This window comes from Ceratotherium simum, chromosome 39 (assembly GCF_057802395.1).
Source record: "Ceratotherium simum simum isolate JZ-2026a chromosome 39, ASM5780239v1, whole genome shotgun sequence".
Taxonomy (NCBI): Eukaryota; Metazoa; Chordata; class Mammalia; order Perissodactyla; family Rhinocerotidae; genus Ceratotherium; species Ceratotherium simum.
The window spans coordinates 16,347,381-16,369,856 of NC_141938.1; the positions used below are offsets into that span (position 1 = coordinate 16,347,381).

General features: G+C 65.3%; 1 protein-coding gene across 1 annotated transcript; it reads right to left on the reverse strand.

Annotated features, from left to right (window-relative positions):
• Positions 1-59: 59 nt before the first annotated feature.
• On the reverse strand, positions 60-21,980 carry HCN2 (hyperpolarization activated cyclic nucleotide gated potassium and sodium channel 2). The gene is given in 12 exon segments (XM_087425931.1): positions 60-1,025; positions 1,028-1,327; positions 2,690-2,854; positions 2,962-3,202; positions 6,791-6,937; positions 8,208-8,426; positions 9,490-9,651; positions 10,635-11,058; positions 21,365-21,826; positions 21,828-21,894; positions 21,897-21,947; positions 21,950-21,980. Coding segments are annotated over 12 exon segments (2,619 nt in total). The 3' UTR covers positions 60-675.
• Positions 21,981-22,476: the final 496 nt, after the last annotated feature.

Sequence of the window (22,476 nt, forward strand, 5' to 3'; positions counted from 1 at the left end):
GTCCCGGGGCGCCCGCCCACCCGGGGTCGCCAGAGTAATCAGACGCGGGCAGGCGGGGCGCCAATGCGGTCGTTTATTGCGCGGAATGGGGGCGTGGGGGTTAGTGGGCGTGGGGGCGCAGGGGGCGCAGGGGGCGCTGCGGCCTCGGCTGTCAGTACATTCATCACGACGGCGGGGCCCCCGGCACCGCCCCACGCCCAGGCGCGGCCGGACCCCGGGCCCGGCCCGGAGGGGCCGCCGTCCCGCTCCGGGAGGTCGCGGCGTGCGCGCGGGGACGGGGCCGGCCGGTTATTGCGTGAGCGCGGTGGGGGCGGCGGGGAGCCGGCGGGCCGAGTATTGCACTTAAAAATCGGAATCCTCCTCGGACGGGCGGCGGCCCCCGGCGGGGCGGGGCGGGGTCACCGCGGCCGCCGCCCCTGCCCCGGGCCGCCCATTCACAGTTGGGGGGACTGAGGCACCGAGGTGAAGGGAGCCGCCGCCGGGGCGGGGGCGATGTGGGTGGGCGCGGGGCGATGGGGGCGGGGGAGCGGGGGCCGCCCCGCCGGCCCGGCCGCCCGTCCGGCTACAACTACCTACGTCTCCTCTATGGCTTCGGCGGCGGGCGGCGGAAGGGCATGGCTTTGGTCTGGGTGAGGGCCCGCCCCGGCCCCGGGCCCGCTGGGCGGCGCGCGAGGGTCACAAGTTGGACGAGAGGCGCGAGCGCGCGGAGTCCGGCGCCTCGAGGGCGCCGGGCGAGGCCGAGTCCCTGCGGTCCGGGCTGGGCGCGGCGGCCCGGGCGGCGGGCGCGGGCGCGGGCGCGGGCCCCAGGCGCGGCGTGGAGCTGCTGGCCGGGCGCGCCGAGGCCGCGGGCCCGGGCCCGGGCGCGCCGTGGGGCAGCGAGGGCTGCGAGGCGGACAGCGGGCGCGACGCGCGGCTCAGGCGGCGCGCGGGCAGCGCGGGCCCGGCGCGGGGCGCGGCGGGCGAGCCGGGCGCGCCGTAGGGCGAGGTCCGCGGCGCCCGGGGGCTGGCGGGCGCGCCCGGGGGCTGGCGGCGGGCGCGGGCCCCGGGCGGCGCGCCAGGCGCGGCGAGCCGAGCGCCAGCGGGCCCACGAGCGGGCGCGCCGCCTGCGGGCAGAAGCTCATGGCCACGGCCTGCTGCAGCGTGGCGATGGCCGAGGTGGCCGGCGGCGGCGGCGGCGCGAGGAGGCCGCGCGGGCCCAGCTCCGCCTGCTGCGCCATCTGGCGGTCGTACTTGACGATCTCCTGGATGATGGCGTTCTCCTGGTTGTTGAACACGCCCGAGCTCAGGTCGTGCTGCACCTTGTGCAGCAGCAGCGAGTTCTTCTTGCCTGCGGGGGGCGGGCGCGGTCAGCGGGCCGGGCGGGGCGGGCGCCTGCTGTATGCGGGGGCGCTCCTGCACAGTGAGCGGGTGTGGGTGCCTGCTGTATGCACGGGAGCTCCTACACACGGCGAGCGGGTGTGGGCGCTCCTACACACAGTGAGCAGGTGTAGGCGCCTGCTGTATGCAGCGCGCGGGGGGCAGCTTCTGCATACAGGGCACACGCAGGGGAGCTCCTCCTACATACAGCTGGGAGATATGGGCGCCTGTTGTATACAGCGTGCAGATGTGGGCCCCTACTGTCTACAGCGAGCACGTGTGCGAGCTCTTACATACAGCCAGCAGGTATGGAGTACTGGGCACAGCAAGCATGTATTGAGCACCTGCTGTGCACAGCAAGCACATGGAGAGCTCACTGTATACACAAAGCAGGTGTCAGAGGCTGTGCACAGCATGCATTGCACGTCCCGTGCACAGTAGTCATGCATTGAGCACCTGCAGTGTACAGCAACACACCCAGAACATCTGCCTGTACACAGCCAGAGTGCTGAGTGCCTACCATATACACAGCAAGCATGTGCTGAGCACCTACTGTTTACAGCGAATCGTTGAGCGCCTATTATATATAAACATGTTGAGTGCTTTCTTTATACTGGGACATCTTCCCTCTAACGGCCATCAGCCTTGTTTCTCCAGCTGGCATCTTTATTACCACAGACAGCACCAAGGGCCACATCTCTCTGGTCCTGCGTCTTGTCATCATCGAGTCCTGAGGGCTCCACCGCCCAACCCTTCCTGTGATCCGCCCCCACCTCTCCCTACACCCAAGGGCCCCCCTTCCGGTATAGTTCCCACCTTTGTAGAATGCAACTCAGATCGGCTGCTCCCCTGCCTAGCATCGCCCGTGGCTCCCTACTGCTCCCAATTTACAGTCCAAACTCCTCCCCACGGCCCACGAGGCCTCTCCTGCCTCCCTAGCCACCCTGGCCTCTCTCCTACCTCAGGGCCTTTGCACACACTGTGTCCACTCCTAGAACACACCTCTCCCTTTCTGCCCAGCCACACCTCCTCCTGGCCTCCACTGGGCACCACAAAGGTCCCCCCCATCCCTCCTCTAGGACAGAAGCCTCCTGAGGGTGGCCCCAAGCCAGCCCCTGGGCCCACCGTCTACACCTCCTGGCACACTAGGTGCTCAGCAGACATTTGCAGAGAGAGTGAAAGTTCTGACAACTGGGGGCACCCACACTTCCTGGGAAACTGTGGCTGCGTTGGGCCAGGGGAGAAAGCACGTCAGGGCCTCGGCCTGGGGACCAGAGGGTCAGCTCGGCCACGCCACTCCCGCCCCAGCCCCGGCCCCTCACGTGCCACTCACCGATGCGGTCCAGGCGGTCGATGGCCACGGTCTCGAAGGCCCGCCGCATCATGGGGTACTCCTCCAGGACCTCGTTGAAGTGGTCCACACTCAGCGAGTACAGGCGGCAGTAGGTGTCAGCCCGCACGCTGGCCGTGCGCCGGCCCCGCGTCAGCAGGCAGATCTCTGCGTGCGGCCGGGGGTGCGCTCAGCGGCCAGCGACACGCGGCCACCCCCGGCCCACGCTGCGCCCAGGGCCCACCCCCCCATCCCAGGGCCCTGCAGAAGCTCACCCCCGAAGTAGGAGCCGTCGGACAGCTTCATCTCCTTGTTGCCCTTGGTGAGCACGCTGACCACACCGTGCTGGATGAAGTACATCTTCTTCCCTACGGTGCCCTCGCGGATGATGTAGTCGCCCGGCTGGAAGACCTCGAATTTAAGCTTGGTCAGCATGGCCGTGACGAAGTTGGGGTCGGCGTTGGCAAACAGCGGCATCGAGGCCACCAGCTTCCGGCAGTTGAAGTTGACGATCTCCTGTGGGGGCGGGAGGCAGGGTGACGCCAGCGCACGCGCCCCCTCCCGCCTCCGTCTTGCCCTCCCTTGGGGGCCATGGCACCCCTCAGACCCCCAGTTTCTTCGTCCGTGGAAGGCGTTCAGCACTGGAGCCTGAGAGCCAGCCTCTCACTTAACGGGCAGACACTGCAGGTCTTGCCACCAGAAGCGGGAGCGAGAACAGACGTGCACCAGTTCTGTACACGTAACTGGACTGGCGACGCTGGCCAACGCAATCAGACGAGAAAAGGCCATCCAGACGCAAGAAAGGGGACGGAAAAAGTAAAACTGTCTCTGCTCATATCACTACCTGAAAACCCAAAAAACCGTCTCTGCTAACGTCACTACCTAGAAACCGAAGAAAGAATCAATGGAAAATTGGAATAATGAGTCAAAATAGCAAATAAGATGAAAAATCAACTTAAAAACCAAGAACCTCAGAACAAATCAGCGGTGGGGGACGTCGGGGTGACGGGCGCCCTTGGCAAAGAGGCTCTTGGGGGTGGAGACGTGCCGTGTTTGGTCTGGGGGGTGGTTACATGAGGACTCCACTTTGTGGGACATCGTCAAGGGCCCTGTGACATGGGCACTTTGCTGTAGGATACCTTTTTTTTTTTTTTTGGTGAGGAAGATCAGCCCTGAGCTAACATCTGATGCCAATCCTTCTCTTTCTGCTGAGGAAGACTGGCTCTGGGCTAACATCTGTGCCCATCTTCCTCCACTTTATATGGGACGCCGCCAGGACACCGTCACAGCATGGCTTGATGAGCAGTGGGTCGGTCCACGCCGGGATCTGAACCTGCGAACCCCGGGCCACCGAAGTGGAGCACGCGCACGTACCCCCTGCGCCACCGGGCCGGCCCGTATAAGATACATTTCAATCAGAAGGAAAGCTGACTTCAAGGAGGAAATCAAGACCTTTCATACATACAAAAAAGCCCATCAGCAGAAGGTGGAACGGATGCGAAGGCCCCGCTCACATGGCGTAGAGAGCTACGTAAAAAGGCGTGGCGTGAATGTTACAAGAAACGTCCAAACTCGCGTGGAGAAAACTCAGAAACGCTCCGGAAAGGCACAGGAGGAGACTGGAACACGCCGTGCCCGCAGACAGAACGCACCCCGTCACGAGGACGAGAGGCGTCCACCCTCCCCGTCCACTCACGACTGGACACGACCCCACTGAGGTGCCAGCAGGTCTGCTGTTTAACGACGGGGCCAGTCTGGTCCCTACAGAGCAAACGAGCAAAAATAGCAAACAGCCAAAGTCAGAGCTCAAAGAGCAGGAAGCCGCGAGGAAGGAGAGCCGGGAGGGGCCGGCCTCCCAGACATGAAAACGCACGGGGCCTCTGATTCGGGCCGCGGGGGCTCAGCGCCCTCGAGCACACAGGCCAGGGGCGAGGCGAAGCCCAGAAATAGACCCGCGCACAGCGGGCTGGAGTCTGAAGTACAAGGGGCCCCGTCACGGGGCAAAGCCGGACGCGTCCGCCCCCCGCAGGAGATGAGCCCGAACCCCGTCCTCACGTCACCATCCGGGGTGAGGAGAAAACGTGGGTGAAGGCCCCCATAACCTGGGGGGGGGGGGCATCATGCATGTATTATGCACCTGCTGTATACAGCAAGCAGGTATTGGGGCCCCCGCTGTACAGCAAGTATGTATTAAATGTCCACTGTCTATGGAAAGAAGGTATTGAACACCTACTCTGTACAGGAAGCACACATTCAGCACCTACTGTGTACAGCAAGCATACATGGAGCACGTGTTGTACACAGCATAAAAATCCTCTGTGGCCACAAAACAAGCGAAGTTAAAAGGCACATGGCCATCGGGATAGAAATCTGTATCACAAGGAGTTGAGGTCCTCCATATATAAAGAATTTCTAAAAACAATGAAAAGACCCAAAATCCTGCAGAAAACCAAGCAGAAGTTAGGGGCAGAAAGAGAAACGCAAACAAAACTGCCCTGTTCACAGTGAAGGCTCAGCCCCCCTCAGAGTGAGATGCCCCTGGCGCCCCCCACCTCGCATTGCGGGACTGTCCCTGCAGCCCGGTGCCTGGAGTTCGCATCCCAGGAAGGGAGCAGAGCGAGTGCGCCCCAGACACCCGCAAGCCTTGGTTTTGTATTAAAAAGGAAACGAGGGGCCGGCCGGGTGGTGCAGTGGTTAAGTGCACGCGCTCCACTTCGGCCGCCCGGGGTTCGAAGGTTCGGATCCTGGGTGCGGACCTACGCACCGCTCGTCAGGCCATGCTGTGGCGGCGTCCCACATATAAAATAGAGGAGGATGAGCACAGACGTTAGCTCAGGGACAATTTTCCTCAGCAAAAAAAAAAAAAAAAAAAAACAGAAAAAGAAACAAGATACAGCTGGGATAGCAGCTGGAAACTTCTGAACATGTGTGGTTTTGTAAATTCAACTTCGGAACCGTGTGAACTGTTAAGTGATGATCACAAACAAAGTGACGGCCCACGGGCACGGTGTCCTTTTGGGGGGACGGGCGTGTTGTGGGATCAGACAGTGGTGATGGCGGCACACCTCTGAATATGCAAACCCGTATGCAGAGAATTCAGTGAGTTTTGTGCTGAATTTGTGGTCTGTGAGGTCTGTGTGTAAACGAATGAATGAAAATAATTATCAAATACAAGGAAACACAGTGGCGTACACCACGGCGCCCGCCCTCTGGGAGGCAATGGTGTGAAGCCCCCCCCAGAAGCCCCAGTGCCCCCACAGACCCCAGGCCCCGAGCACAGGCCCATCAGCCCCCTCTCCCCCGCCTCACGCACGTCTTCTCTCCCTCCTCGGGGCCTGTGCCCCCCCCAGGACACTGCAGGCTCACCCCACAGCCCCCTCCCCGCTCCCGTCCCTCCTAGAGCTTCTCCCTCTGGCACCACTGTGGTCACAGCCTCACTCCCTGAGGACAGGGCACACAGTCGGCACTCTATAACTGCTCAGTGAGTGTCATGGGTTGAATCGTGTCCCCTAAAGAAAATATGTTGAAGTCCTGACCCCTGGGAACAGGACCTCATCTGGAAATAGGGCCTTTGCGGATACAACTAGATGAGATGAGACCAACCTGGAGCAGGGCAGCCCTGCGTCCAAAGACGGGTGTCCGTCTAAGAGGAGGGACACAGACACACGGCAGACGGCCACGTGACCACGGAGGCAGAGACCAAGGGGAGGCATCCACGAGCCAAGGGGCACCGGGGACGGCCGGCTATGCTGGACGCTGGGAGAAGCAGGAAGGACCCTCCCCTGGAGCCTCCAGAGCCTGACGACAGCTCGGTCCCGGGCCTCCGGCCTCCAGAACGTGACGGGGGCGATTTCCGTTGTCTGAAGCCCCGGCTCATGGGGGCTTACTCCGGCAGCCCCAGGAACCCTGCCCGGCCTCCCCCGGCCCGGCCTCCCTCCTCTGTCCAGCACAGACGGGGCTGGCGGGGGAGCGGCGGCCTGGGGACCAGGCCTGGGGCGGCGCATCGAGAGGCTCAGGGTGTGCACACAAGTCTAGCTCGAGTCCCTCCTGCTGCGGCGGGCCCGCCTCCAGGGCCGAGTCCCCGCGTGGGCCGCCCCCGCTCACCTCCCGCAGGGGCCCGCTCAGCTCGCCCAGGATGCTCTCCTCGTCGAACATCTTGCCCTGGTAGCGGTGCTCGTAGTAGTCGTGGATCTTCTGGCGGAAGTCGGCGGGCAGCTTGTGGAAGGACATGTACTGCTCCACTTGTTTGTACTGTCACAGGGGGCACAGGGGGGTCAGCGCAACCCTTAGCGGGAGTCCACCCCGCGCGGCCTCGGACGTGCTTAGAAGAACCATCATTCCCGGCGCCTGGGTTTTGCAACCCCGCCCCTTGACCCCAGGCTGGACCAGGCCCCCAGAGATGCTGGGCCCCGTCCCGGAGGACCCCTCCCGATGACCTTTCTAGAAGCCACTGGCTCAGCTCCTCCGAGCAGGGCTGTGGGCACAGGCGGGGGTGCCAGGCCCTGCCGTCCCTGGGACAGCGCCCCCGGGGGCGCCCCAGCCCGGCTTCCGCCCCGCCCTGCCCGCCGCAGCTGCCCTGAGCTCAGCGGAACCCGTGACGGCGGGCGGGTGGCGGCACCAGCTTCTGTTTGGGTGCGAGGCCCGCGGCTTCCGGACAGCCGGGGCGCCTGGCGCCCGGCCCAGCTGACCCGGCCGACCCGGCCGGCACCGCAGGGGGGCTCGCAGCTGCCCAGAGGGACGGCTGGGGCAGCGTCTGGCAGGGGAGCCCGAGCTCACCCTGGGCCTTAGGGGAGAAACTGACGCACTGAGTGGAGAGCGAGGCTGGACCCAATGCCCGCTGTCCCTTGACCCTTCCCAGACCCCTGGCCCTGGACTAGCCCCGTGGAGGTTCCCCCCACCTGGAGGACAGGCCCAGTGGCCAAGCATCCTTGCCCCCCTGGAGACCCCCCAGGGGCCCGGCCACCCAGCATGTCATCGAGGGACCCTGCTCGGTCTTTCCCCACCCCAACCCCTCCCGAGCCGGCCCAGAGACTCCGCAAGAGCTCCACCTCCCAGAGAGGACCCCCAGCCCAGGGAGCTCCCTGACTCCCCCTGGACTGGCCCTGCCCCATTCAGACCCCACCTCGCTCCCGTCCCCTGCTCGGCCTGTATCCCCTCAATCCCTCCAGCCACGTCCCCTCCAGGATCCATGTCCCTCCTCCTGAAGGGCCTGGGCTTTCTCACCGTCTCTGGGAGCTGCTCCCTCTGCTGAGGGGCGTCCATGCCTCCTGGTCAGAGCCACAGACCATCCAGGTCCCCATGGCCCCCCACTGCCCTCCGGCCCCATCCCGAGCCCACCACGTGGAGCTGGGAGGATGGTGTGGCGGGCGCACACAGATCCCTAGACCCCCAGGGTGCGCCTCCCCCGCAAACCCCAGGTAGGGCCCCCTCCCCCCCAGAGCCGGGCAGGGCCCCCTCCCCCTGCAGACCCCAGGCAGGGCCCCCTCCCCCCCAGACCCAGGCAGGGCCGCCGCCCGCAGACCTTCTCCTGGTACTGGCGCCGCGAGGAGTCCAGCGACTGGATAAGGGCGGTGGCATGGCCAATGAACATGGCGTAGCAGGTGGCGCCCACGATCATGCTGAGCATCGTCAGCCAAATGTCCGTCATGCTCTCGGGCGCCTGGCGCCCGTACCCGATGCAGAGCATGTGGCTCATCGCCTTGAAGAGCGCGAAGGAGTAGAGCTCGCTCCACGAGTGGTTCTGCAAGGCCGGGGGGGCGGGTGGGTGGGCGCTCACGCCCCGGGAGCCCCTCGACCCCAAGCGCCCCACCTGCCCATCCTCCCCAGGCACCCCAGGGGGTGAGCTCCCTGTGTCCAAAGGGAACCAAGAGAAAGTGAGACCCAGGCAGGTGACCTGATGTGCACGCGGGTCACAGCACGTGAGCGGCAGGGGTTGGTCTGAAGCCGCCTCCTCACTTCGCTCCTGGGGAAACTGAGGCTCAGAGGGGCCAGAGTGTGGCCCTGGGGGCTCAGGAGCCCCCACCCCTTTGCAGCCTCTGATCAGAGTGTCTGTGAGGCCGAGAGGATGTGAAAGTTCCAGGGACCCCAGGAACGGTCAGCTGGGGACACAGGAATCCGGTCAGAGGAGCAGGGAGGGTGGAGGCCTCAGGCAGGGCCAGGAGGCCCCCCTGCCCGTCCTCAGCTGACCCGGCCGAGGGAGGGGGCAGCGGGGCCCATTCAGGAAACAGGACAGCAGGCCCGGGTGTCCGCCAGACAATGAGCTGCCTCAGCACGCAGCTGTGCCAGGCGCCGGGTGGGCGCCCTCTGCCGCTCCTCACCCACCAGCGCCCACCCCCCACCCCGTACGCGCCCAGGGGCGGCCAGGAGAAAGGCTCGCCGTGGTGCCAACCCAACTTTAACACCTGCCCGCACCCAGGACTCGCCCTTTGTAACAGGTGCTGGGTGCCCTTTACGGATTTTATTTAAGGCCCATGATGCACCTTCCCATGGGAGGTCACGACATAAAATGGTCTTTTAAACGAATGTATGTAAATAAAAAAGTGAAATCACTTGGGAAAACCAGTAAGCACACCACGTTATCTCTGGTGACACAGTTGTCACGGTCAAGGTGCTGCGTCTCAATAGTCTGGGGTCTGAAAGGCTGAAAGTGGGGACAGGAGCCCAGAGGGGCCCTAACGGGGGGTGGGGGGGTGTGGGTTTCAGGCATGGTGTGCTCCAGCAGCAGCGCTGGGTTCTGAGCCCTGGCATGCCGCCGGACCTCAGTTCCCCGTCCATGTGGCCGGGACGGCCGGCGGGGGACTCACCACCATGCCGTTGATGGACACCCAGCAGTTGCGCGGGAAGTCCTGCAGCATGGGCACCAGGAACTGCAGGCAGCCGTCCCAGTGGCACAGCAGCAACATCATGCTGATAAGGTTGCAGATGCGCATCACTGCGCTTGCCAGATCGTAGGTCATGTGGAAGATCTGGGGGCGGAAGCGGGCGTGAGGGTCCCGCAGACCACCCCCACCGCCAGACAGTGGGAGGAAGAAGCCCCTGAGCACTCCGAGGGGCGCCTCCATCGTGCCGCGCCCCCCACGCAGCCCGTGCGCCCCGCTCCCGGAGGCCCCGCTGCCTCTCCCTAATGGACCGTCGGAGGCGCGCTCGGCCCCTGCGCAGCCCGCCGCCCCGGGATCCCACCCCCTCTCCTGGGACCACCCTGTCCCCGCCCCTTCCCCCGGAGCCTTGTCCCGCACTAGAAACTGGCCCCGCAGGATCGTCACGGGTGGCAGGAAGCGGGTCCCGACTTGGGGGAGAGGAGATAACTTCACTTCCCTGAGCCTCAGTTTCCCCATTGCCAATGGGGCTGTGGATTCCTCCTCTCAAGGGCAGAATGAAGGGAAGGGGCCCGGATGTGTCGAGGGTCCGTGCTGCGCTCTTGGTGACCCCACCCTGAGACCCCGCCCCGTAGGGCCCCCTGTGACCTGCTGATGACCACGCTCCTGGGCCTGTAACCGGGCCTGTCTTCTCTCCACCGGCCCCTAGACCCTCATAGCCCCGCCCAGAGCCTCCATCATGGCCCCACCCCCACATCCAAGGCCACGCCCCTGTATCTATGGCCCCGCCTCCTCCCACGGCCCCTTGCGCCCATCACAGCCCCGCCCCTGCATCCCTGGCCCGACCCCCGGGCACGCGGCCCCGCCTCCACATCCACGGCCCCGCCCCTGCACCTGTGGACCCTCCCCATCTCACGGCCCGCCCCACCACCACATCCACCGACACGTCCCTGCATCTATGGCCCCGCCCCCTCTCATGGACCCACGTCCATCACAGCCCCGCCCGTGCATCCCTGGCCCGACCCCCGGTCACGCGGCCCCGCCCCCACATCCACGGCCCCGCCCCGCCCCCATCCGCGCCCCGCCCCCACACCCGGGGCCCCGCCCCGCCCCACGGCCCGCCCCGCCGTCACCTCCTCCCACTGGTGGATGTAGCGGATGAGGCGCGACAGGCGCAGGAGGCGCAGCAGGCTGAGGATCTTGGTGAAGCGCACGATGCGCAGGGCGCGCGCCGTCTTGTAGACCTCGGAGTCGATGCCCTTCTCCACGATGAGAAAGATGTAGTCCACGGGGATGGAGGACACGAAGTCCACGACGAACCACGTGCGCAGGTACTTCCTCTTGATCTTCTCAGGGTCCAGGATGATCTCCGTGTTGTCCTCGATCACGATGCCCGTGCGGAAGTTCAGCACCAGATCCATGAGGAAGAACGTGTCCGAGACCACGTTGAACACGATCCACGGCGCCGTGGTCTCATCCTTGAAGAAGGTGATGCCCACCGGGATTATGATGAGGTTGCCCACCATGAAGAGGAGCATGGTGAAGTCCCAGTAGAACCTGCCGGCAAGGCGGCCGTCTGTCACACCTCCCAGCCTTGGTCCCTGCCGTCCCCCCCTCCCCCGGGGACGTGTGCCTTCCAGGACCAGCCCCCATCTCACCTCCTCCTGCAAAGCCCAGACTTCGGCCTGCGTCATGGCCAGTGTGGACCTCGCCTCCAGGAAGCCCTCCCACCCCCCAGACTGCACCCAACTCACCCCACTGTCCACTGGGCGCCCCCAGCCCGGGTCCCTCCCGCTGGCCCAGCCCTGGCACAAGGTTGGCATCCAGAAAACATTAGGGACGAGAAAGGAGAGAGGAGACGGCAGAGAGGAGCTGGGGCGGCGGGAGTGGGGGGTCTGGAGCAAGGAGTGTCGGGCCTGCTGGGTGGCAGGCATGGTGGGGACGTTGGGGCCAGAGAGGGCAGGGTGGGAGCTGGACATGCGCAGCCCGATGTCTGGGGCTGCAGGGCCCCAACACGCTCCCAAGCCGCCGGGCTTCCACGTGGGGCCCTGGAAGGCTGAGAGGCGGGGCACCGGCTGGCTTCCACTTCAGGAGGCAATCCTGGGGGCCGAGACAGGAGGAGGAGGGGGCGCCTGTCCAGCAGGGAGGAAGAGGCCAGGGTTGGGCGGGCCGGAGCGGAGGGCGGAGTGGGTGGGGGAACCTGAGCGACAGGACTTGCGGCCGCTCGGACGTGTAACGTGATAAATACGCCTGAAAAAGTGGTGACCGGTCGCGTCCACTCCCAGATACACCAGGACGATAGAGTCCCCGAGGTCGACACCAAAATTCTCCCTGGGAAGCGCTCTCAGAGAAAGGCCCGGCCACTCAAGGAATATCTACTGATGGCGGGCACAGTGTTCTGAATAAGGCATGTTCCCACGAGGACACACAGACACAGCAAAAGCCCACATGGACCGATGCCCGGCCCCACAGCAGTCGAGAAAACGCAAATCAAAACCACTCCGAGGGAAAACTGTCTGTCGGTTCCTCAAAAAGTTAAACAGAATCACCATCTCACCAGCAGTTCCAGTGTGACTCATCGATGCCACACGGTGGACACACCCGAAAGTCCCTCAGTGGGTGAACAGATCCACACAACGTGTCCATCCACACACTGGAATATAACGCAGCCGTGAAGAGAAGTGAGGCCCTGACACAGCCACACCGTGGCTGGACCCTGAACACACGACGCTCAGTGAGAGAACCAGACACAGAAGGACACACGGTGTGTGATTCCACTGATGTGAAATGTCCAGAACAGGCACATCCACAGACAGAACGTGGGTTCATGGTTGTCAGGGGCTGGGGAGGGGATGGGAGTTTCCGTTTGGGAAGGTGAGAAAGTTCTGGAAATGGATGGGATGATGGCTGCACAACAACATGACTGTACTTAATGTCACTCAACTGTGCACTTTTAAATGGCTAAACACCAAATTTTATGTTATATATATGTTAACACTACAAAAGAAAAAAAAAAAACCCGAGGATCTGAGCCCACACGCCCCATCTGGATTCAGGCAAAGTAGGGTCCTGAACTCCGAACAGAGTCATTTACTTGATTTTGCCCCTAACTTCGCAGGGAGAGACACCCACCCCAGATCACGTCAGCTGGTTTAGCTCTCTCGAGGTCTTCGTCCTCCTGTAGGCCCAGCTCCCGCCTCGTCATGGCCGGAGTCCCCACTCCACTTAGAGAAGGCTCATCACATGTGGGCCCATGCGGCCCGGAGTGACCCTCAAAGGCTGCCACTCCCCGGGCCCCTCCTCTCAGATGGATAGAAGAAGAGACTGAGGTTCCGAGGGGCTGGAGGGACTTGCCCGAATTAGCACAAATAAATAAAAAGCAGTAAGACCCAGGGCTGGCACAGTCAGCTCCCTATTTCGGGAGCCACCGTCATTGGCTCCCTTCTGGACGGCCCTGCGAGGGAAGAGCTACTAACACCACGCCTGCCGGCTGACCCGGCCGTTCCACTTGGGGGAACTGATCCCAAGGAAGTTGTCCAAGAGGAAGAAGAAAAAAATTACAAAGTGATTTGTACCAAGATGTTCACAGCAGCTCGGTCTGCGACAGCCAGAGTCTGGAAGGGACCCAGCGTCTGACACCGTGGAGGCGGCAGCCAGACTGGGCTGTCACCCAGCTCTCTCTGCCCGCTGGCTGGTGTGACCTTGGGCGAGTCCCTCCAGCCCCCGGGAACCTCAGGCTCTTCTTCTGTCCACCGGGAGAAGGCCAGGGAGTGGCAGCCTTGGAGGGTCCTCCTGGGCACGGTCCTGCCACACGTGGTGGAGCCTTCTCTGAGCGGACTCGGGGCCTCCGCCACGAGGGGAAGGGAGCTGCACAAACCCGCCTGGGGTGGAGGTGAAGACCTTGAGAGCTAAAAGGTCTGACAGGATCTGGGGGTGCGTGTGAAGGGCAAAATCAAATGACCGCTTGAAAATCGAGACCCTCCTTTGCCTGAATCTGGGCAAGGTAGGGGCTCAGACTCCAGATTTGGGGCATCTGCTCATCCTCAAGACCCCCAGGGCCCAGCACCCAACGGGATTGGGGGCCCGACCTGCCTGCTGCCCCTGCTCCGCATCCCCGACCCCCAGAGCGTCCTCCGTAGAGCTGATCCCACCCAAGTCCTCTCTGGACTGAGACCTGCCCCCCCCACACACTTCATGGCACACAAAGCAAGCAGGAAGGAGCAACTGAGGCCAAGGGGCCTAGAAATCACCAGGGGGCCGAGAAACCAAAGGGAGGGACCTAAAAACCACAGGGGGAGGGCCGGCCTTGTGGCTTAGCGGTTAAGTGCGCGCGCTCTGCTACTGGCGGCCCGGGTTCAGATCCCAGGCGCGCACCGACGCACCGCTTCTCCGGCCACGCTGAGGCCGTGTCCCACATACAGCAACTAGAAGGATGTGCAACTAGGACGTACAACTATCTACTGGGGCTTTGTGGAAAAAAGGAGGAGGATTGGCAATAGATGTTAGCTCAGAGCTGGTCTTCCTCAGCAAAAAGAGGAGGATTGGCACGGATGTTAGCTCAGGGCTGATCTTCCTCACACACACAAAAAAAAGATGTTAAAAAAAAAAAAACAGAGGGGGAGGTGGCTAGAAACCACTGGGGGGCCTAGAAACCACCATGGGGCCGAGAAACCACCGGGGTGCCTAGAAACCATGGGGGGCTGAGAAACCAAGGGGGGGTGCCCTAAAAACCACAGGGGGAGGTGGCCAGAAACCACCAGGCAGCCTAGAAACCACCCAGGGGCCTAGAAATCACCAGGGAGGTGTCTAGAAACCACCAGGAGGCCTAGAAACAACCTAAATGGCCATAGAGCACGAGGGCATCCTTGACAGGTGACTCTCCCCAGACAGTCTCTCCTTTTATTCTTGGGGTGGGCGGGGGTGGGGGTGGGGGCAGGCACCACACTTGCCAGCTGACAGACCAGAGGTGGCCCAGCCAAGGAGCAGGGGGCAGAGAATTGAGACCCAGGCCTCACGCCCAGCCTGTCTTCCAGGCTGGGTGGCACCCCCTGGGCTCATGAGCGGTCGGAGCAGAGGGCAGGCGACTGGGGAGGGCCTGAGGGGCAGGAGGCCGAGCGCCACCCCCAGGGCACCCCGCCTGCTCCAACGGGGAGGCCCCACCTGGCCTGGGGCCCCGACCTTGTCTCTCCACCAGCCTGGTCCCCCCGGAAGGGGGCAGGAGGGGGAAGAGGGGCCTCCCACCTACCGAGGGGAAACTGAGGCCTGGGGCAGAGGATCCAGCTGGGGGACAGAGCAGCCCTCCAGGGACCAGGGGGACCCAGGGACCACGGGGACATGGTCAGGCAGCCAGCGGGCGCCTGGTGCACAGTCAGCCCTCGGCCACCCAGGGTCCTCCTCGTCACACCCCAGCTGGGACCAGGGACCAGCCAGCTCGGCTGTCGCGGGGGATTTCCAGGAAGAACATCAATGACCACAATTAAATCCCATAGTTTATGGGCCGGCCCTGTGGCTTGGTGGTTAAGTGCGCGCGCTGCGATGCTGGTGGCCCGGGTTCGGATCCCGGGTGCGCATCGAGGCACCACTTCTCCGTTCATCCTGAGGCCGAGTCCCACATACAGCAACTAGAAGGATGTGCAGCTACGACACACAACTATCCACTGGGGCTTTGGGGGGAAAAATAAAATAAATAAAATCTTTAAAAAAAAAAATAAAATAAATCCCATAGTTTAAAATCTTCCTAACGAATAACAGGGCAGCCCGACGGGGCCCTGCATCTGCGGAAACACCCAGATCCCTGTGTGTCCGTCCTGCCGGACGGGCCATTTCACGCCTTGTTCACAGAAAGAAGCTTGGCCCCCAGAGGCGCAGGGACGAGTCAGGGTCTCGGGGAGCCGAGGGCCCAGTGGCAGTGACCCCGGCCCCAGGCCTGGGCTTCTCGGCTCTGGTGCCCCGTGGATGGGGACAGCCTGGAGCCCACTCACCCCACGGGCTGTGATCTCCTGGGGTGACAAGTGCCCCATCCTGCCAGGACCATGCAGGGCAGGGGCCAGACGAGGGCCAGGGGTTCTTTGCCCCCGGTCCCCCTGCAGGGACGTCCTGGGAGCTCAGCCCAGGCCCCACGGCCGCTGGTCGGGGACACAGCTCCCCCCTGCAGGACCCGAGAACCAGAACCAAGAACCCGGCGGCGGCAGCGCGGGAATTACAGATCCGGCAAATCCGAGGGGATTAGGGACCGGGCTCGGCGATTAAGGGCCAGCAGGGGATGGAGGATTAGGGGCCTGAGCCCTCAGATGTGAGTCACGGATCCGAGGCAGGTGTCAGAGATTATGAAAGGGACACTCCATCGGGGGAAGAGGCCAGATTCCCAGGGGATCCCACGACGGGGCAGACTGTGGCGCCGACTGTATGCCGGGCCCGGAGGACACACAGTGACCAGACAGAACCGGCCCTGCCTGGGGGTCCCAGCCCGGTGGGGGAGACGGGCGTCCCACACAGACAGATAAACGGACGGGATGCGTCAGAGGAGCCCCTTTAGCCAGGGTGGGCACGGAGGGCTCCTCGGAGGAGGCGGCATTGGGTGGAAGATGGAGAAGGAGCCGCCTGGCGGACTTCAGGTGCAAAGGTTCCGTGGCTGCAGGGGGGCATCCCCTTCCAAGGCCAGCGGGGGCCGGGGCTGGGGCACGGGGGTGAACGGAGGTGAGGGAGCAGGCTCTGTGGGGCCTCGGGGGCCACGGCCGGGGAAAGTGTTAAGCGAGAGGGAAGGACAGACAGATGTGCACGTTGAGAAGCCCAGCTGGCCGCCGGGAGGCCAGGAAGCGGGCGGAGGGCAGCGTCCACGTGGGAGACGGGGCAGCCTCCGCGGGCTGGACTTGGGGTGGGTTTGCTGATGGGGGACGTGAGGTGGGGTCTGGCCTGAGCAAGTGGGCGCCCGAGGAAGGGCCCCCAGAGCAACCCCTGGACCCCAGGGCCATGCCGGGCGCTGGGGGATGTGAAGCTCTTCAAGCAGGAAATTCAGGGACCAGAAATTCCCGATCCTGGCAGGAAGCCCCTGGAGAGGGAGGCCTCAGCCACCCACCCGACCCCTTCACCCCGACCACGGAGCTCCCTTCCCCCAGCCAGAGGGCCCTGGGCCTCAGTCCTCCCACCTGGGAAATGCGTTTGTCCACGGCCCCTGCTCGGACTCGTGCTGGGCTCGGAGCCAGGAAACCCTCGCCCCCGGCCCCCTGGATAATGCAGGTTTATTCCCGAGAGCTGATGCACGGATTTGCAGAGTCCCCCCCCCCCATCTCCCACTGATCCGCCGGGCCATCTGGGGTGGGGACGGGGCTTCCTGTCCCGACAGGTTCTTCCAGCCAGCCCCCTCCGCCACCCCAGACCTCGGTGCCCCAGCGGATGTGACAAGATGCAGGTCAGCACCCGCTGGTCCCGGCTTTGTCTAAACCCCTCCGAGGGCCAGAAAAGGGACCAGCTCACCCCTCCGCCCTCAGGCCCGGCCTCCCAGCGGAGACAATCCAGGAACACAGACCCAAAGTCAGCAGCAGCAGGAGAGACTCTGGTCAGACCTCAGAGGCACTTACAGACCCAAGAGCGGGATGAAGGCCACACGTCCACACTCTCCCTCTGGGGAGATGGTGGAGCTCCTGAGGGACAAACCCCAGACCCGCCCAGGCCCCACCCCGCCCGCCAGGGCTGCCTCAGTCACCGAGTGACAACATGGGAAGGGGTGGCGGGAAGAGCCAACAACCCAGAACCAGAAATGGGGGTCCCGGCAGGGCTGCACAGGGGCCATCCCTTTCTAGGGCCCCCAGGAGCCTCCGAGATTTCCCTCTTCACACGTCTCAGACATTCCATGTTTCAGCCTGTCTGGTCTCTAGAATCAGGGGCGGTCGGGGTGAAGGGAACAGGAATTAACCTTATTTATTTTTTATATTATTTTGGGGGGGAGGGGCAGAAGGCCCTGCCAAGGCTCCGGGAACTCTTCGAGGCACTGACCCGTGGCTGTGGCCTGTGGCCCTCTATGGTGGCCTGTGGCCGTGGCCCGTGGCCCGTGGCCCTCCACGCTGGCCTGCAGCTGTGGCTCGTGGCACTCTATGGTGGCCTGTGGCCCTCAATGCTGGCCTGTGGTCATGGCCTGTGGCTGTGGCTCGTGGCCCTCTATGGTGGCCTGTGGCCCTCCATGCTGGCCTGTGGTGATGGCCCATGGCCTGTGGCCCTCCACGCTGGCCTGTGGCTGTGGCCCGTGGCCCTCTGTGGTGGCCTGTGGCCCTCCACGCTGGCCTGTGGCTGTGGCCCGTGGCCCTCTGTGGTGGCCTGTGGCCCTCCACGCTGGCCTGTGGCCGTGGCCCGTGGCTGTGGCTGTGGCTCGTGGCCCTCTGTGGTGGCCTGTGGCCGTCCACACTGGCCTGTGGCCGTGGCCCGTGGCCATGGCCCTCCACACTGGCCCTGCAGCTGCCCTCCTTCCTTCAACCGCCTGTTTTCACGTTTGTTCCGACTCAAGCACGGACCTCAGGGCACAAAGAAGGAAAATCAAACCTCCTGAACCCAACCCTCCCCTCTGTCCCTTGAACTCGCGTCCCCACCACCCGCCCTGGGGGAGCTCCTGGGACGTCTCTCGGGCTCCTGCGTGCGGGCACCCGCTCTCCCGTGGGCCACGGTACCCACTGTGCAGCTGCAGAAACAGCCTCGGGGGACCCAGGGCTGCTCCACAGCTGCCCGGGAAATGAAGCCACGAGCTGACCGGCCTCTGCCCGGGACCCCGCGTGCCCCTTGGCGGGTTCCCACGTACATCCTGGGCCCCCCATGTGGCCTGGCCCCGGACGGGACGGGGACCTCCACAGACCCTCAGCCTGTGGCGGGGCCGGAAGGCAGCTGAGCAGCACTAAGGAGAAAGGCCGCCGGTGAGGGGGGCACGGACAGCGGGCGGGCGGTGCAGACACTGCGAGTGGGGTGCGTGCTGAGCGGGGAGGGCGGGGCGGGCCCTGGGAGGCAACCTGGGAGCCGGAGGCCAAGGGTCAGAAGAAGGGGGTGAGGGCAGGCAAAGCTGGAGACCAACCGTGTGGAGGCTGTTGCTCCCCAAGAGGGGAGCAGAAAGAGGGTGAGATTCCAGGCCCAGGGAGACTGGCATGCAACCTCTTTCCCCTCACACTGCCACATTTGGGGAAACCGAGGCAGGGAGGCCCAGAGAGGACTGGAGGCCAGGCCCAGCGCAGCACAGGGCTCCCTGCAGATTCTCCACGGCACGGCCGGCCCCAACGCCCCACTCCTGCCTCCTGGCTGTTGCTCAGCTGTCCCCTGCCCCCCAGGACACCTTCTTCCACCATGTCCACTCATCAAGAGCCTCCCTCCCGGGCCTCTGCAAATGTCCCTCCTCCCTGGAAGCTCCCAGTGGCCCAGGCGGAGCGCGGCACAGCCTGGGCTGTTCTGGTCCACCAAACATTAATCGTCACGTTCTCCGTGCCAGGCAGGTGCCAGGCCAGGGCGCATGGGGCGGGCTCCACTGGCAACAGAGTCACAGCTCAGGGCAGCGGAGCCACGGTGGCCCTGGGTGGGACCAGGGGGCTAGGGGGCTCCTTCTCCACCCCCCTTCCCTTTTCAATTGCGTGCGGTGTGCAGACACGGGCACCCACGGGATGGCGGTGGGGACTAGAGGGGGCAATTGTGGAGACGCAGACCCACAAGGCCCCGTGATCGGTTTTTAAACACGAACACACACAGCCGACCCCCGGGTGCCCCCGACATCTCAAACAACCCCCAGAATGCCTATTTCCTCCTGTTCTTCTTGGCCTGGACAGGACATGGCCAGAGGCCAGGCTGCCCAGGTGTGAATCCCTGATCGGCCCCTGGCTAGCGGTGTGGCTGTGGGCAGGTGACCACCTCTCTGTGCCCCCTTGCCTGACGTGAGAATTAACTGACACCCGTAGGAGCTCCGACGGCACCCGGCCCTGGAGGGCTCAGGAGGTGTTGCTCTCGTCGGGAGTGTGGGGTCTCCCCGTGTTGACTGGAGGGTCTGGAAGGGGCACAGTTCCCCACACACAGGGGGTGTGCAGGCCTCGCTGCACCCCAGCTTGGCGATACCCTAAGTTTTTAAATTTGACTGTGGGTCCCCTAGTCCCGGCCACAGCACAGTCGTCCTCTGGCCCCGCTCGCTCACCTCCACTTTACAGTTTATCTGCCCAGCCGGACCGCATGGCCTGCCCAGGGTCCCAGGGCAACCGCTCAGTGGGGCCCAAGATGGGGAGGCCCAACGCCTCCTCCTGGTACCCCTCACCCCTCAGAAGCCCGTCTGCAGCCAAGAGAGGCCCAGGGCCTCCCACCGCCTGGGGGGGGGTGACGCTGCAGGCAGACTTGCTGGAGGGGACGGGGGGGGGATGGCTACTTTCTGCAGCCACCTCCCCCTGCCCATCATGTCACCAAAGTCCTTTCCCAGCCAGCTGGCACGAGCCCTCCATTCACAGTGGGGCCAGGCAGGCCGGAGGCCTAGAAGTCAAGTCCATCCCCGTCTCACAGGCCGAGACACTGACCCAAGCTCTCCGGGCCTGGACCATCGACGGGGGAACGCTGAGCCCCACTCAGGTTGGGACCATCAGATGCACCCCCTCCGTGCCCCCTGGGGTTCCCTGACCCCTGGCCTCTCCAAAAACCCCAGCCACTGGGGGATTTTGGGCCAAGGCTGTCTAGAGTCCACCTCCCAGGTAAGGTCTGAGGGCGAGGGGTTGGACTCCCGGACTTCCAGCCTCTGTCCCCAACTGTGTGCCCCTGGGCCTCAGTTTCCCTAGAGGTCAAGCACTGGGGCTTCGGGAAGGGGAAGGGAAAGGAAAGCCCCACAGCCCCCCTTTTCCAGCAGCCAGCGCAGACGCGACCCCGGGACTCGGAGAAGACGCGGCGGCTGTCCGTGGTGCTGAAACCGTGCGGCCCCGAGAGCCGGGCTGGGAAGCTGGGCGGGTCCCACTGGACCCTCTGCACCCCAACGCTCCGGACACACGCACACCCCACATATACACAGCTCACCCCCACTGCCCGCCGATGCACACTCACCTGGGCACACACACGCACATACACCCCATCTCTCCCAACACACACCAGTGACCCACCCCGGAGACACACCCCTAGGGACACACCCCCAGGACCCCAGCCCCCCGCAGTCACATGCTCGTGACCACACACGCGGCCCGCAGTGACACGCATCGTCCACACTCGCAGGCCACACAGCGCACGCCCAGGAGCCAGAACCACAAACATACACGGCCTGTGACCTGCGCCGGGCCTCGCTCTGCGCCCTTCCACGTATCCACCGGCTTAATCCATACCGCCATCCACACCCCCACCGACACCTGGGCACACCACCGGCGCTCGGGCTGGTGCAGCTCAGAGAGGACACAGCGCGGGGCCCTCAGCACGCTCGGCGCCCCTCCTCACGCGGTGACCAGGCCCGCGGACCCGGGACACGCCTCGCTGCGGCGCGGGGCGCAGGTGGCGACCCTGGGAGTGGGCAGTGGCCGCTTAACCCCTTCTCCGCCAGCCTCTCCGGGCGCCCTTTCTTGCCTCCTGCCTCCTTCCGGGCGCTCACGTTCCCCTCTATTCGTCCTCTCCGCCCCTGCGCGCTCAGACCCCGGTGCTGCGGCCCGTGACGCGCGCCCACCCCGCGCGGGGGCTGTCAGGTGCGTGGGCTGGGGCGCGCCAGGGTCACAGCGGGAACCCGCGCGCCTCCCGGCGCCCCTCCAAGGGCGGAGCCTCGCGCGCCCAGGTCACTCCGGGGCGGGTCCCGGACGCGCCCGAGGTCACCGGGGGGCCCCCGAGGTCACCCACGGGGCGCGCCGCCCCGCCCTCCCCGGCGCTCCAAGGACGGCCCCGCGCGCGTCCGCACCTGAAGTCGCTGTACGGGTGGATGATCCAGGCCCCCGCCGACTTCACGCGCTCCTGCTCGCGCTCCACGGCCTTCTGGCTGCCGAACATCCGCAGCGAGAACTTGTTGACGCCGGGCTGCAGGAGCGCGCCGAACTGCCGCTGCATGAAGCTGGCCTGGCTGCCGCACGGCTCCCCCGCCGGGCCCGCCTCCTCGCTGCCCGCCTCGTCCGCCGGCCCCGGCGCTGCGCCCGCCCCGCGGCACGAGAACGACACCTTGGGGCCCCGCGCCGGGCCCTCGGGCCCCGCGGGGCTGCACTGCGGCTCGCCGCGCCCGCACTCGCCGTTCGGGCTGCCCTTGGCCGTGCTGGCCGCGCCCGGGGTGCCGGGCCGGCCGCACGAGCTGTCGCGGCTGCGGAGCCGGGCCCGCGGGCCGCCCTCGTCCGCCGCCTCCGGGGGCGCCGGCTCGGCGCGGGGCGGCTGCTGGGGGCGCGGGCCCCGGGCCCGGAGGCGGCGCGGGAGGCGGCGGCGGCGGCGGCTGCGGCTGAGGGGCGCGGGCGGCGGCGGCGGCGGCGGCCCCGGCGCGGGGGTCGCGCCCGGGCTCTCCCGGGCCGCCCGCCGCCCCCGCGCGCGTCCATGGCGAGGCGGCGCCGGGCAGTGCGGAGGAGCCGCCGCCGCCGCCGCCGCCGCCGGCCGAGCCCGAGGGAGGGGGGCGCGCGGGCGGAGCCGCGGGGCGGGGCCTGACGCGGGGCGGGAGGGAGCCCCGGAGCCCCGCCTCCGCCCGCGCGCCCGCTCCGCCCCGCCCGTGCGCCCGGGAAACTGAGGCCGGGCCGGGGACGGCCCAAGGTCACGCGGCCCGGGCCTCGGAGACCCGCGCAAGCCTCGCCCCACGAGGGGAAACTGAGGCCCGCGAAGCGGAAGGACGCGCGCAAGGTCAGCGGGCCCGGCCTCTGCGCGCGTCCTTGGCGAGGGGCCCGTCCCCGCGCTCGTCGCCTGGGTCCGGAGGGCGCAGCGGGCGGTGCGCTGACGCCGGGCTTGGAGGCGCGGGGCCGCCCCCGCCGGCCTCCTTCTTTTCTATAGGTTTGAGTATTTCCATAATAAAAGGGCGTTTTTAGAGGCCGCCGGAGTGCTGGC